The 14,805-nt window shown below is 34.7% G+C and overlaps 2 protein-coding genes across 2 annotated transcripts in view; one reads left to right on the forward strand and one right to left on the reverse strand.

Moving 5' to 3' along the window:
* The window catches only part of LOC106879746 (dynein axonemal assembly factor 3), a 33,218-nt gene extending 28,727 nt beyond the window's left edge, over positions 1–4,491 (reverse strand). The window contains exons 1-2 of the mRNA XM_014929425.2: positions 4,338–4,491; positions 2,322–2,375 (exon numbers count right to left, since the gene is read on the reverse strand). Coding sequence (XP_014784911.1) covers positions 2,322–2,375; positions 4,338–4,404 — 121 coding nt within the window. The 5' untranslated portion in view covers positions 4,405–4,491. The remainder of the gene's footprint in view (positions 1–2,321; positions 2,376–4,337) is intronic.
* Positions 4,492–4,660: 169 nt separating this feature from the next.
* Positions 4,661–14,410, forward strand: LOC128249115 (CWF19-like protein 1). The gene is made up of 5 exons (XM_052971975.1): positions 4,661–4,803; positions 8,897–8,981; positions 11,222–11,297; positions 12,686–12,787; positions 14,193–14,410. Exons 1-5 carry the CDS (start codon positions 4,781–4,783, stop codon positions 14,408–14,410), a joined length of 504 nt encoding a protein of 167 aa, XP_052827935.1. The 5' UTR covers positions 4,661–4,780.
* The last annotated feature ends 395 nt before the right edge of the window (positions 14,411–14,805 follow it).

The raw sequence follows: 14,805 nt of genomic DNA on the forward strand, positions 1-14,805 counted from the left end.
GGGAGAGAGAGAGAGAGAGAGAGAGAGAGAGAGACTTTTTCCAAATAATATTCCCCCCCCATGGCGAGACATATTCTCAGGCATGTGTCACTGGGAACAAATAACACTATATGATTATGACACTTGTTCACAAATCTTGTATGTTGTCAAGACAAGGAGACATAAATACACACACATATATATACCAATAATTCCATTTCATTATAAAACAGTCTTATGAGTAGTGGTGTGTTAGGCATTTGGACAAGGTGGCCTGCCCATCTGAGCTACGTTCTCCTCATATACAATGGTCTTCTTTCAGATTTCACATACTGAATCCACTAACAGGACTTAGGTTGGCTCTAGGCTATATAGAAGAAAATGCCATATAGTGGGAATGAACTTAAAAACCCCATGTGGTTTGGAAGTGAACTTCCTAACCATACAGCCATGTCACACATACATACAAAAGTGAGCTAAGAAAAATAACTCAAGTAGTTCAATGGCATGAATTCAGATAAATCTAGACAGGTGATGATGTCTTGAAAGATTCACACAGCAAATTTATCTTTTAGTTTTGGAGAAAAAAACCAAACCGCAAAGGAAAGAGAACTTAATTTCAATAAATTAATAAATTTCCCAGGAAATTGTATTTTCATGCTTAAGGAAGATGAGAGTTAAGGATGTACTTTAGTATTATTAAACCTCATTAGCTTACTTTGATTAAGGAATATAGATTTTTATGAGTTGAAAGCATTACAAAGCATTTTGGCAATTAACTAGTGAGCTTGTTAAAAAATATATATTAGTGACAAAGGCAATATTAATACTATTTTAATTATCTATTCTTTTTATGACTTATAACTCTTGTTTTTCAGTCACTGAACCGTAACCATGCTGGAGTACTACCATCAAGAGGTGTTTAGTTGATCGTTGCTGCAGCAATCTCACTGCTTATATTAGACTGGTTCTTATTTCATCAGATTTTATTGATTAAATTTTTTTTCTTTTTCTTTTTGTCTTGCAAGTACTTGGTGATCCTGTCATTGCAGGTGCCTCTTAAAAGCACTCAGTCCACACTGTAAAGTGGTTGGTGTTCAGAAGGACATCCAGCTGTAAAAACCTTGCCAAAACTGACCTCACCTGTGCTTGTGCCATGTAAAAAGCACTAAGACCACTCTGTAGAGTGGTTGGTGTTAGGAAGGGCATCCAGCTGTTAAAATCTTGCCAAAACAGTCACAGAAGTTTGGTACAGACTTCTGCCTGGCCTGCTCTTGATAAACTGTCTCACCCATGCTAGCATGGAAGGCAAATGTTGGACAACAACGATGATGAAGATGAATATTTATCCCCACTTAAATGTGGATGTTCTATTAGAACAAACTTTATTGCAGTAGATACCACAAGAGAAACTTTCATATTGGCTTTTGGTACAAAATGTACTCCTGCTTATATTGCTAGTGGGGAGATAAATGCCCAAAGCTCACTGGCTAATTGCGACACCAATGCTTGTTTTGGCACTGTTTTTCTATATATTGCTGGTGGGGGAGATGAATCATTGCTATTTCTAGCGATTTTGACCAGTATGATTTGCATAAATACAAACATAAATTTAAAGGGAATAACTCAGCTAAATATGAAAATTCAATTTTCAGTGAAATTAATACTTAATTTCTTGAAATCATCTCTTTTGTCTAAAAGTTGCTAATAATTGTTGCTATTTTTTTTGCTTCCTTTCTTTAATATCTAATGGATTTCAGAATGCTACAATCCCAATTAAACATGAAGAACTAATAAAGAAGTATAAAAAATTCTTAATAAAAAGACAAAACCGAGATATAGGAGTATCTTTAACACACACAAACACAAAGCTTATGTCTCTAGCAGTTTGTAACTTGTCATTGTTACTGTAGTGTGCCCCTAACCAAAGCACTTAGTTCTCACTGGCCAAGTCCACTATTTTCTGAGTAGGATGAATTTTACTATTTGTTTCAGTTCTATTAGGAATGCTACATCATCTGGAAACATTATCTGTAAGAGAACCTTGTCCTAACTAAGGAAAAATTTGTGTCCTATTTGTTTTGTTTTGTGACACTACACAAAAGCTAGGTATTGCTTGAAGCAAAAACCAAAAAACCAAAAAAAAACATTCTATCTACCATGCAGGACACTACACAGGTTAGCAACTTTCATAAGGATCTGTAGTGTAGATTGAATTAACAGTCCCTAAAATGGCCTACTCCAAACTGTGTTGGTATACAAGACATTTTTAATGTTAATTGAAGCATAAAAACTGAATGACAGAATACCACCACTGATGAAAAAAAAATGAAGGAAAATACCGTTTTCATTTGAATTATCTTCCAATTTCAACTTTTGGAGTTTATTTTCAGGTTCTGAAACATGAATAATAAAATAAAATAAATCAGAATCAATGAAACAGAAGCAACAAACCAACACTATCCTTCTGCTTCTGGACATACTGAGAATGAAGAGCAGGAATATCAATATTAAATTTTAAAATTAGAAAGTTCAGTCCAAATAGACAAGGATGGTGACTGTAGTACAGAAGGTAGAGATTCATGATAGATAGTTTCTTATCAGCCATTTCCCATTCTGTTCACCTCTAATGGTACAATAATTGTTTATATTTTATTCCTCCATCTTGCAACACTTATGTAGTGATCACCTGAGTAGATTTTGTCAAGTAGTCTGTGAAGTGCAATTCACTCTGTAAAAGTAGATTCTTCTTTAGGCTACAGATCACAGTAAGAAATTTTAAGGTGAATAAGAAAAAGTAAATGACTCAATCAAGAAGTGAATCAACAATATAAAGTCAGCTGGCTTGGAGTTTATTTCAACTAAACTTCAATAAAAAAGTATTAAAAAAATGACTGTTGACTTTACTACAAACCTTCTCTTTCTCTGTTAACGAAGCACACAGACAGTGAATGGTTTGTCTACTGATTTCTATATCAGAATGAACAGTTTTCAGCTTAGCTCTGAATATCCAGGAATGTTCATCACAAAGGAGACCAAATGAGGATGAAACACCATGTCTGATGATTGACCAATGATGACATTCTGAGTGAATTCTGTGTTTTTTTAACGCACATGCCTCTTTGATAAGTTTCTCCGAGACAAAATATTACAGCTAGTGCTGTTCCACACTTGTATACACATAGTAAATGTTGTACACATCATTACTATGCTATTATAACCACTTTTCTCAAGTGTCTGAAATTGTGTGCCTAGTTTTATGTTGTATAGCCATGTGACAATGTGTGAATACTAGTGAGTGAAAGATAAAGCTAAGCCTTACAACTATGGAAACCACTGCAGGCTACTAATGAAGGTTCCTGCATTACTAAGGATTACATGAACTTTTCTGCCTCTTACTTGCTGAAAGATTTCTGAGGTATTTGGAAACTAACAAGATAATTAAAAAATTACTATTTTTAAATCTCACAAAGAGAGATATTCAGTAACAGTACTTTGGAGTAAAGATTTTTGACAACATAACATGGCAGTCTTGGTTGAGGACAAATGTTGCTGTAATTCAGCCTTAGGAGATATCATCTCCAGCTGGCTATACAACACGATCTGTGTCCTTATATTTTTGAACAAGGAATTCCCTTGTTCGAAAATATAAGGACACAGATCATGTCATATAGCCAGCTGGAGATGATATCTCCTGGGGCTAAATTACAGCAACATTTGTCCTCAACCAAGACTGCTATGTTATGTTGTCAAAAATCTTTATTCCTAACAAGATAATGAAATGGACATTTGAACCAATATTCTGTCTCTTCTAATACAAGTCAGTTTGTCTCAGATTAATGGCAAAAGACCAGATGGTATGACTTTGTATCCTTGGAGGAAGAGACACTGTATACTCTGGGATATTGCAGTGGTGGATTTTTTTGCTGCAAGTCATATCATTAATTGTAATGTTTTTATGGATTCTACTGCTTTATCGGCAGAACAGAAATTTCTAAATATTTAGTATTATCCACAAACCATGCCTTTTCAACTAACTGCTTTTGAAACCACTAGTGGTTGTGGTCGTTTAATAGAATGTTTTTTGTCTGAGTTTTGTTTAAAGTTTGAAAACAAGGCGCACGGCTCCGCGAAAGGACCTTACCAACCATTGTATGGGACAGTGCTGTCAATGGCCTCTTATGTTTCTGCTAATCTATTTTCCAGTGAGCAGTTTTTATTTTTTTTATTACTATGCACTTATATTTTATACAAACTATCACATGTAACTCCCTCAGGGACATAAGCAAAAAGACGCAGAGTACTGTTCCTAAAAGTAAACATTAACAGAAAAATCAAAATTAGAATGACTGCTTTACCTGATTCTAAAAGATTAATACATGGACTGTATCCCCAGAAAGATATATTACCGTAGCCATCAATCATTTTTGTAAAAAACAACTATATTATTAAGAGCATAAAAGTGTATGAAACGTATTAACGTGAGCTTGAATTTGTTGTGATCTATTGCTTAGCAACCTATTACTCTGCATAAAAAATATCATGAATAGAAAAACGTTTAAATCTCATTATGAAAATAATTTCAAGTAATAGATAATTAAAAGTAAATTTTTAATGTATTAAAATATTCTAAAATTTTATTAGTTCTAAGAATAAAAAATTCTATTTGCTGCGAGCTTAATGTTATGGTTTTATAGTTCCCGCTTTTGGAATTCACATCTTATTTTCTGCTTAATTCCTTAAAGATAACTGATTATTTATATTCATTTTAAAATTGTTTGTTAATATCTTTTTAGACGACATGGAAAATAAACAATTGAAAATGTAAGTAGTGATTACTGTTACTGTTGTTTTTACTTGATCGATTTTCGTAATAAATTCAGTAGCGTGAACACGTTTTAGTCCGACAAACTTAATGAACTGAAGGGAAGACGTAAGGAAAAGGAGTTTCTTCTTCGCACTTGATTGCTATTCTAGAAGTCAAGCCAAAGTTTCGTTGATTTGAGAGAGTACTTTCAGGATATGAAGTACAAAGATACTAAATATGGGGAGAAAATATACCAAGCTATGAAGAAAGAAGCTTATCAATTTATGTTGAGCGAACAACTTCGGCATAACTACAGATTTCTGCCCCACCGACTTTGGATGATCTGTCAAGTACTCAGTCAAGATATATTTTTATAGTGTGTTCTAGGTGTTAATGGAATGGCGGAGGTAAAGAATACGCACACCATCCGTTTTCGGCGTAACACTAACCGTAAACCCTAAACTCTGGGTGTGCGTATTCTTTACCTTCGCCAATGGAATTATAATTGAAATAAAATTATGAAACACTGTAACTGTTTGGGTAAAACTTTCGGCAATTTTTCGTTTTATCATTGAGAAAGTAAAACCACTTGGAAGAGATTGGCTTAATGAAACGAAAGTAAAATAATGTACGGCAGTACTCAAATCTCGGCTATAAACTGAATGGGAAATAATGTACCATAGCACACGATTAATCTCGGCCATAAATGAAACTGGAAAACTATTTGAAACTGGAAGTTTATTTCGGCATCATAAGAGGATCGTGGACTAGAGATAGTGAAACATCACAGCCTTTGATGTGTTCTTGTGCCTGTCTCGAAGTGCCTCCCCCCCTTTACAAGCTGTCATGGCTCAGCACATTTGTACAAGGACCCTGTATGTAACTGATGGAAGGCGTGCTTACCAATTGCTGCCATACCACTCAATGATAAACTGAAGTCAACATCTCAATGATTCCAACAATGCAACTTTCCACAAAAATACCAAGGGAAGAGCAGAGATTAAAATCGAAGACAAATATTGTGCCATGCATTTGTACACTAGGCAATCTCTTTAATACCAATTTGTAGGAATTTTGTAGGTGTTCTCGGGAATAGAACACATGCATTTGGGAGTACAGGCTTCCCCTACATTACAGCTATTTCAGGTTACTAAAATCAAGTATGGCCACTAGTTTTGGGATGTGGGCTGTAATTTCACCCTTATAGAAAGAGATAAATTTTAAGAATTTAAAAATTATGCTTTCTTCTTAGCTTAAAGCCCACTCCAAAGTAGTTCATATTTTGTAAAACTATAATCACAATACATAGATACATATATGTATATGTGTGTGTGTATGCATGTATTTGTATATGCTTCACTATAAGCACTTATGGATTGTGAGATGGAATTTTTCACCATGAATATTTGTGTATATTTTTTTGGATCACTATATCTATCTGTCTATTTATCTATCTACCTGTCTATCAGTCTACCTACCTATCTAAATTAATCTTTACCACCACCACCACTATCTATTGTCAGTACCAATATAACTGCCATCAACACCAAAATCAATATAACCACCACCATTACCAACCTACTAAGTCCTTAACGATTGACAACAATAACATCAACAAGCAACTCCATCTAAAATGATCATGAGATAATGTTGTACCTTAGTGTGTTTTAAAAGTTGAATAAAATGTTTTTTATCTTTGATCAGTGAGGATCGACTTTAGACTAAACAGGAATAACAATGCAATTAATAAGAATAGTATGACTACCATCATCAACAGTGCTAGTCACCACCACCACTTCAAATCCACTAAGTTTTGAATAATTGGCAACAGCAATAATAATATCAGCATGACATAGCTACCTGTAGCTACATGTGTTGTATGTTAACACAGTAGTGTGTGTCTATGTGTGAGAAGAGAGTGGAATTTTTATGGCTCATGTCAGTGGTACAAAGAGTTTTAATACCCATAAGCTTGGCAACCATTCAACTAACTGTCATCATGCAGTACTTCCTCCCACCTCTCCTTCACTCTTTTACCTCATTTCCATTCTTACAACTATAGGAATAAAACAGCATTTTTTGTTGTTTCACAAAAGTTCTCTGGTGTTTTTCTTTACTATATGTTTGTCATGGATAATTGTTGATCATCACTGCTATTGGATGTACCTACAGTTCAAAATGTCTGGAAAAAAACGATCAGTTGGAACTAAAGGCCGTAGTGTGAGAGGAAAATGTAAAAGGCTTACACTGGATATTAAACTTGGTGTTTTAAAAAGGCTTAGTCCAGGAGAAAAAAAATTAGCTGCATTGACAAAGCAGTAAAGCTTGCATTATCTACATGGGGAGTAATATGTGACATTAGAGAGAAACTACATTAACTCTGTTGATGAAACTACACTTTTCTGGCGGCTCATGTCTGTTAGAACTTTTATTTGTTAAGAAGAAAAATCAGCACTAAGATTTAAGGCTTCTAAAAATCATTTAGTTCTGGGAGGAAAGTCTTTGGGTTATGCAGAGCTTAATTTACCTGTGATTTGGTCTTCAAATACAAAGGTATGGATGATGAAGAGCCTGTTCAGAAAGTTGTTTATAAAGATTTTTTCCCTGCTGTAGAAAGGTATAGCACCAGATATAATATTTCCAACAAAGCATTGCTCCTTTTAGATAATGCAACAAACCACTTAGTGAATTTAAATGAACTTTCTGATAATGTGAAGGTAGATTATATCCCCTGATCATACAAATGTTTTGCTCCGGCCAATAGATTAAGGTGTGACAGCTAACTTCAAGGCATATTATCTGAGAGCTTCAAATAACTTATGAAAGCAATTGACAGGAAACATAAACCTACAATTATGGACAACATAGCTGAGTCATGGAACGAAACCCTCAACTTTGAATGGTGCTTGTAAAAATATATGGCCAGATTGTATCCATGACTATACAAGTTTTTCACGAGCTAAATGTCTACATCAGATTTGGAAATCTATTGTGACAATTGCAAATAAAATAAGGTTTGAAGGAGTCATAGAGGATAGTGTAGTTGAGTTTCTAGTGTTCCCTTGGAGAAAGTATATCTAAAGAGAAACTGATGCTGTTAGAACAAAAGCAAGCTGAGAATACAGATGTATGGAAACTCAATCAACTCCACTTAAATTGTCTGCAAAGAATATTGCTAATGGTTTGGTACTTATAGAGGAAGATCTGCAAGTTTCTGCTGACAACAATCTTATTTGTGAACATTACATAAAAATTATAAGGAGTTTACTATGGGCTCAGTTTCTACACTGAGCTGTATGAAAATATAATGTAAACATAAACATCAGTCTAATTTAAATAAATTCTTGCCCTTTAATTAAATGATGATGATGAACTATAAAATAGAAGATAGTGTTCCTCATCCTCCCATTAACTCATTCCACTATCACCATTCTTCACATAGTAGTCAACATTGTTTATAGTGAGAACATACCCTATTACAATATTATGATTCTTATTCATTCCATAATATATTTCTTCTCTTCAAATGCTTTTATGAATAAATATGGTTGGTGCCATGTTCAAAGCACTGGTACTGGTGCCACATAAAAAGTACCCAGTATACTCTGTAAAGTGGTTGGCGTTAGGAAGGGCATCCAGCCATAGAAAACCATTCCAGAACAGACAATGGAGCCTGGTGTGGTCCCTGACCTTACTGGCGCATGTCAAACTATCCAGCCCATGCAAGCATGGAAAGTGAACATTATATGATGATGATGATACTGTTTATATTTAGAAATTATTTTCATACATAAAAGTGCTTAATTGGATTAACTTAGAAAAATGAAGGATACTGTTGACATTGCCAGATTTTGAATGTAGAAAAACAGAAGTGAATACTCTAAGACATTTTAGTGTAACACTTGCACCGTTCTTTAGTTTCTCAGTTTTTTTTTCTTGCTATAGTTTCAGCTCAGAGCTGCGGCCATGCTGATGCACCAATCATTGGTTTACAGAGAACTTGAAGCTTGAATGTTACCCTTACATTTTGTTTAACATTTATTCATTTTTATGTATGGGCAGAATTTAATTTCAAATATGAGTGAATCTTTTCTTTATTTTATTTTGCAGATTAGTTTGTGGAGATGCTGAAGGAAATTTTAAGACATTATTTTCAAGAGTTACCAACATCCAGAAAAAAAATGGCCCATTTGATGTAAGTATTTGTGTTTAATAGACCAGTTGATACTGAGAGAAATATATTGACATGTTTGTAATTTGAACTAGGACACCAAAAGTGTCTCAATGGACCAGAGTGGCTTGTTGCCAAAGAAAGATTTGAGCTGAGTACATGGCTAGCAAAACTATTGTTAATTAGAAGTGAAATATATTTAAACATTAGAAAGCCTCACTGTGGGTGTAATAAGAATGCAAACTCTTTGTTATACAATTGATGTGTGTAAAAAACAAAAAACAGTGAATCTTCTGATGGACTGTTTCATAGTTAATTGCTCCTCAGGGAAGACACACCCAACTTCCTTTCCTAATCATTTGGTTCATTTGCCATATAAAGCAATTACAAATTATGCTAGTACATTAAGCGTATAGCCTAATTTGCATATTTATACTTTTGATGGCTTGGCATTTGTTAAACAGTATCTATTTTATACATAATACAGCATAAATCAGAACTGAAATAAATCTAAATATTAGAAAACCTCACCGTGGATGCAATAAGAATTCTTTCTGTTGTCAAATAAATCTCTTTCTTAAATACCTATTTACAGTTAGAAGAACAGTTCCATGGTTTATTAAATTTGTACAAAGAACAGAATGTACTGAAGGTGATGAGAAAAGCATCATTTGAAAGCTACAAAAACGCAAGGCAACACCTTGTAACCAGTGTTGTATAACATCTGATAGTCTGGTCGATACAGTGACCATACAATGTAGGAATAGAACAAAAGAAATTGCTGAGATAAAGGCTTTTTGTTTTGCATTTGTGTATATGTTGTCAAAGATTTCAAGAGTGAGAACTTGTTATTAAGGTGTAGCAAGAGACAAACATGTTGAAAAACCAAGTTTCTTGATTGATATTCATGATGTCTATTATTATTACTGTATTATTTATGTAGAAGCTAAGTGGTTGGCTGGATAATGCATGGGACTATCTCAGTCATGTGTCAGGTGTTCAAATCTGTTGCAAACCTTTTTTTAAATTTTTATAAAGTTTCTTGGTAGGACATATTTTTATATAATATTCGTTTATCCGATTGTGAGATCTTCTGAAAAGTTACTTGCAATAGGGTACACTCCACTCTTCCAAATCTTGGCAGTGTAAAACTGCAGCATATGTAATTAGGCACCAAAATTTTGAGTTTGTAGTTAATAATGGATATCCAAATATTCTTTTCTACTCTAGGCACAAGGTCTTAAGAAAACTCTACTTTAGGCACAAGGTCTGAAATTTTTGGGGAGGGGGCCAGTCGATTAGATCAACCCCAGTATTCAACTGGTATTTAATTTATCGGGCCCGAAAGGATGAAAGGCAAAGTTGACCTCGGCGGAATTGAACTCAGAATGTAAAGACAGACGAAATACCGCTAAGCATTTTGCCTGGCGAATGGATATCCAAATATTATACTCTCTCTTTACTTGTTTCAGTCATTTGACTGCGGCCATGCTGGAGCACCGCCTTTAGTCGAGCAAATAGACCCCAGGGCTTATTCTTTGTAAGCCTAGTACTTAATCTATTGGTCTCTTTTGCCGAACCGCTAAGTTACGGGGACCTAAATACACTAACATCAGTTGTCAAGCGATGTTGGGGGGACAAACACACATACACATATATATACATATATATATGACGGGCTTCTTTCAGTTTCTGTCTACCAAATCCACTCACAAGGTTTTGGTCGGCCTGAGGCTATAGTAGAAGACACTTGCCCAAGGTGCCACGCAGTGGGACTGAACCCAGAACTATGTGGTTGGTAAGCAAGCTACTTACCACACAACCACTCCTGTGCCTATTATGATTGTTTTATTTTACTTTTGATATGAATATCATTGAAAAAGGCATAGACATTATTTAGTCTCATTTTCACTCCCTATAATATTTTTTGTCACATGTCTAAAGAAATCATTATTATACCAAAACATTTGTAAGTTAATTTAATCATACTTTAATTTCTAACTAGCTGAAAATGCTAGAGAAATAAATGGCAGTTATATTTCACTCAGTAAATCCAAGATTACATTAATATATATATTAACTGCTAAAAGTGAATAGGAAATAGTAAGAAGTGAAAAATATTAGAAAGGTACTCCTCTTTATTCCCAGTTTTATCAAAGTCTACATTTTCAATTATCATACACTTGTAAATAACAAACTTATGTGGTGTTATTGTATGTAAATATCATGCTTTTTCCTTCTGTTTTGGTATTGGATTTAAATAGCTATTATTATGCGTTGGAGATTTTTTCGGAAATGAGAATGAAGAATGGAACCGAATTTTGAAAGGAGAGCTCTCAGGTAATTGCTTTGCTTATGATTAATTCAAGAACAATATCTTTGCTAATAAATTCAAAACTATGGGCTGTTAATTCTGTGTGTTCTAATACTTAGGCATACCTGAATAACCCTGAGTTTATGAAATAATACCTATGGCATGGAAGTAGTCAACTCTGCAAGTGTAACACACTTTAGTCTGATTTGGGGCCTCATTCTAGTATTCAGTATTTTCTCCCTTATCATTCATTATTGACATCTGTCACTCCCATTGTCTTACCAACACCCATCTTCATTGTTATCCATCGCTCTTGGATATCATTGTTAACATCCATCACACTTTCACCACTCCCCACTATCACTCTCTCACTTTCAATACTGTTTCTCCTTCCTGCTTCTATCACCATGTCTCTTACCACTGTCTTCTATCATGTCACTCATTCTCTTCCTATCCAATCTCCTTAACAACAATTGTCATGTAGCTGTTTATCAGTTTCTTTCTTTATGCTTGCCCCTATCACATTGAATTTTTTCTTTCTCCTTTATTCTCTCTTCTATCTGCTGATTGATAAAGCAGAAAATTGGCAGAATCGTTAGCATGCAACATTTCATCTGTCTTTAAGCTCTGAGTTCAAATTTCACTGAGGTTGACTTTGCTTTCATAAATAATATTATTATAGTTTTCTGTTAATTATATACTCAATGTATGCTTAATATGTATCATTACCCTTCATTTTCTGAAAAGAAATGTCTAGATCGGCTATTTTCCTTCAAAAGCTATTAGCATGGTTCACCCAAAAACTAAAGAATCTGAAATAAAAAAGAAAGGACATTACACAGAATAATGTAAACATAGCAATGGTGTTGCCATAGTGTGCAAACCAGCCGGGAAAAGTTTTATCAGAATCAATTCACAGAAAACCAAGAAATCCTAAATTTCACTCCTAAACTATAAGCGTGGTTTTGGGTGTATTGTGTTTGTGTGTGTATGTATGTCATAGTCATCATTATCATCTGTCTGCTTCCCATGCTGGCATGAGTTGGACAATTCAATAATATCTAATGGGTTGTTGAACAATGTCTTCCTCTTGTGTCTTGGTTTTAGTTATAGCACAGTTTCTGTGGCTGGATGCCCTTCTTAACACCAACCACTGGGTGATTTTCTTTCATGGCATGAGCACTAGTGAGATTATTTGCAAGACTAAAGAACCTCCTTAGCTGAGAGAAAATGTAATAGAGAGGAAGGTTGTTTTATATGCGAGAGGTGTTGAGCAGTTAAAACATGCTTGGAAAGAGAGATAAATAGTGGTGGTAGTGGTAGTGGTAGTTACAGTGGTGGTGGCGTGTGCGTGTGTGTAAATTTAATGTCTGCAATTATATAAATATATATTGATATCAATATTTATTTCCAGTACCCATAACAGTACTTATTTTGGGAGCTAATCAAGATGCCCATTGTTCATATTATCCAGAAAAAGAAGGCTGTGAACTCTATGAAAATATACTATATCTTGGTTTGTATATTTCTTCTTTGTTAATGATAAATATGTTACAGCTTAGAGACATAGTCAATCATCATACATCCTTTATTAATTTAAGTGGTTTAATTTTTAATCTGTTTAATTGAATGGAAAAAGAAATAATGGGTGTAAAAAAATGGATACAGAGTTTCTTGTATTTTTTAACACTTTAGCATTTAAACTGGCCATGTCTAGCCCAGATATTCTACCTGTTTTATGTTCAGACCAGCTAGATCTAGCCTCTCACACCTACCCTACAATGTTAGTCTAAAAAATATAGTCACATCATTGAAATCTCAAAGTTTCAAGATAATATGTGATCAATTCAAAACACTGTGAATAAGAATTACATTTGACAGAACAATCTGAATGCTAAAGGGTTAAAGAAACAATGTTAATCAGTAAGAACTGAAAAGCATTACAATTGTGAAATAAAAGTAATGTTTATTTGTGAAAAAATTGCATCAAAGTTCTTTTGTTGGCCAAGCAGTTATGTGGGTCAGTGTTATACAACACATATGTACACACACACACACACACACACACACACACACACACACACACACACGTGTGTATGTGTATACATGCATACACACAAACGAAAACATACATGTGCAGGTGAGAAGTTTGCTTCCCAACTGTGGGCTTGGGTTCAGTCATATTGAATGACAACTTGGTCAAGTGTCTTCTACTTGCTCAAGATATTGCACAGTGGGACTGAGCTCAAAACCATGTGGTTGGGAAGTGATCTTAACCACACAGCCATGCCTGCATTGCTCTCTGTCTGTCTGTTTCTGGTTGTCTGTCTGTTTCTGTTTGTCTGTCTGTTTCTGTTTGTCTGTCTGTTTCTGGTTGTCTGTCTGTTTCTGGTTGTCTGTCTGTTTCTGGTTGTCTGTCTGTTTCTGGTTGTCTGTCTGTTTCTGGTTGTCTGTCTGTTTCTGTTTGTCTGTCTGTTTCTGGTTGTCTGTCTGTTTCTGTTTGTCTGTCTGTTTCTGGTTGTCTGTCTGTCTCTCACTCTCTCTCTCTCGTATTAGGAAGTTAATTGTCATGTGATGAGTCACCTACACTGCTAAGTGCTTTATAGATGTGAAACCAATGGTCACTAGCTGAATGCCTATAACAATTAACTTCCTAAAAATATATTACTGCTTTAATGGTTTACAGTGTGTTTCTTTTGCGAATATATGAACTACTGACAATATATATACACACACGCGCACGCATACACACACATATACACGCATCTGTCTGACATGAACCTACAGGCTCATTAGGCTGGAACTTATCCTGGATTCCGTGGTGTATAAGTGACAGAGAGTGCATACTGAGGTTTGGAAAGAATATGCAAAATGGATTGTTGAGCAATGAATGCTTATGACTTTTGCTTTAATTTATTTAGGCAAACAAGGAGTATTCACCACTAGTTCTGGATTACAGATTGCATATCTGAGTGGCAGGCAGTGTGACACTGATTATGGTTTTACTGTAAATGATGTTGATGATCTCATTAATTCAGTATCCTCAAGCAAACAATTCAAAGGAGTTGATATATTAATTACATCTCAATGGCCAAAAGGAGTTGAAAAATATGCTGGAGATGTGGTAAGTTCTTACTAATGACGTTTTTTTTTCTGTCTTGTGATTCTCTTTCTTATCTTGTTTCATTTTCATCTCCTCTTTAGCACAATAATTGTAGTAAAGTTTGAATTTATGGCATTATTTGCAGACTAGTAATTTAACCAAACAGGATTCAATTTGTAAAGTTCCCATATATGAGGTGGTGCTGAAAAGTTCCTGGCTTTGGGTAAAAGAAAATAGAGGAGGATCAGTTAATTATGATTTTATTCAACATATTCCCCTCTCAGATTCACACAATTATTGCAGCTGTCCTTCAGTTTTTCTAAGCCCTGTAAAAAAACTTGGAAGGTTGGGGCTCCAACTAGGCCTTTCACGATACCCTTAAAACCAGGAACTTTTCAGCACCCCTTGTATATATATATATATGTATATTT

Source organism: Octopus bimaculoides, chromosome 11 (assembly GCF_001194135.2).
Source record: "Octopus bimaculoides isolate UCB-OBI-ISO-001 chromosome 11, ASM119413v2, whole genome shotgun sequence".
Lineage (NCBI taxonomy): Eukaryota > Metazoa > Mollusca > Cephalopoda > Octopoda > Octopodidae > Octopus > Octopus bimaculoides.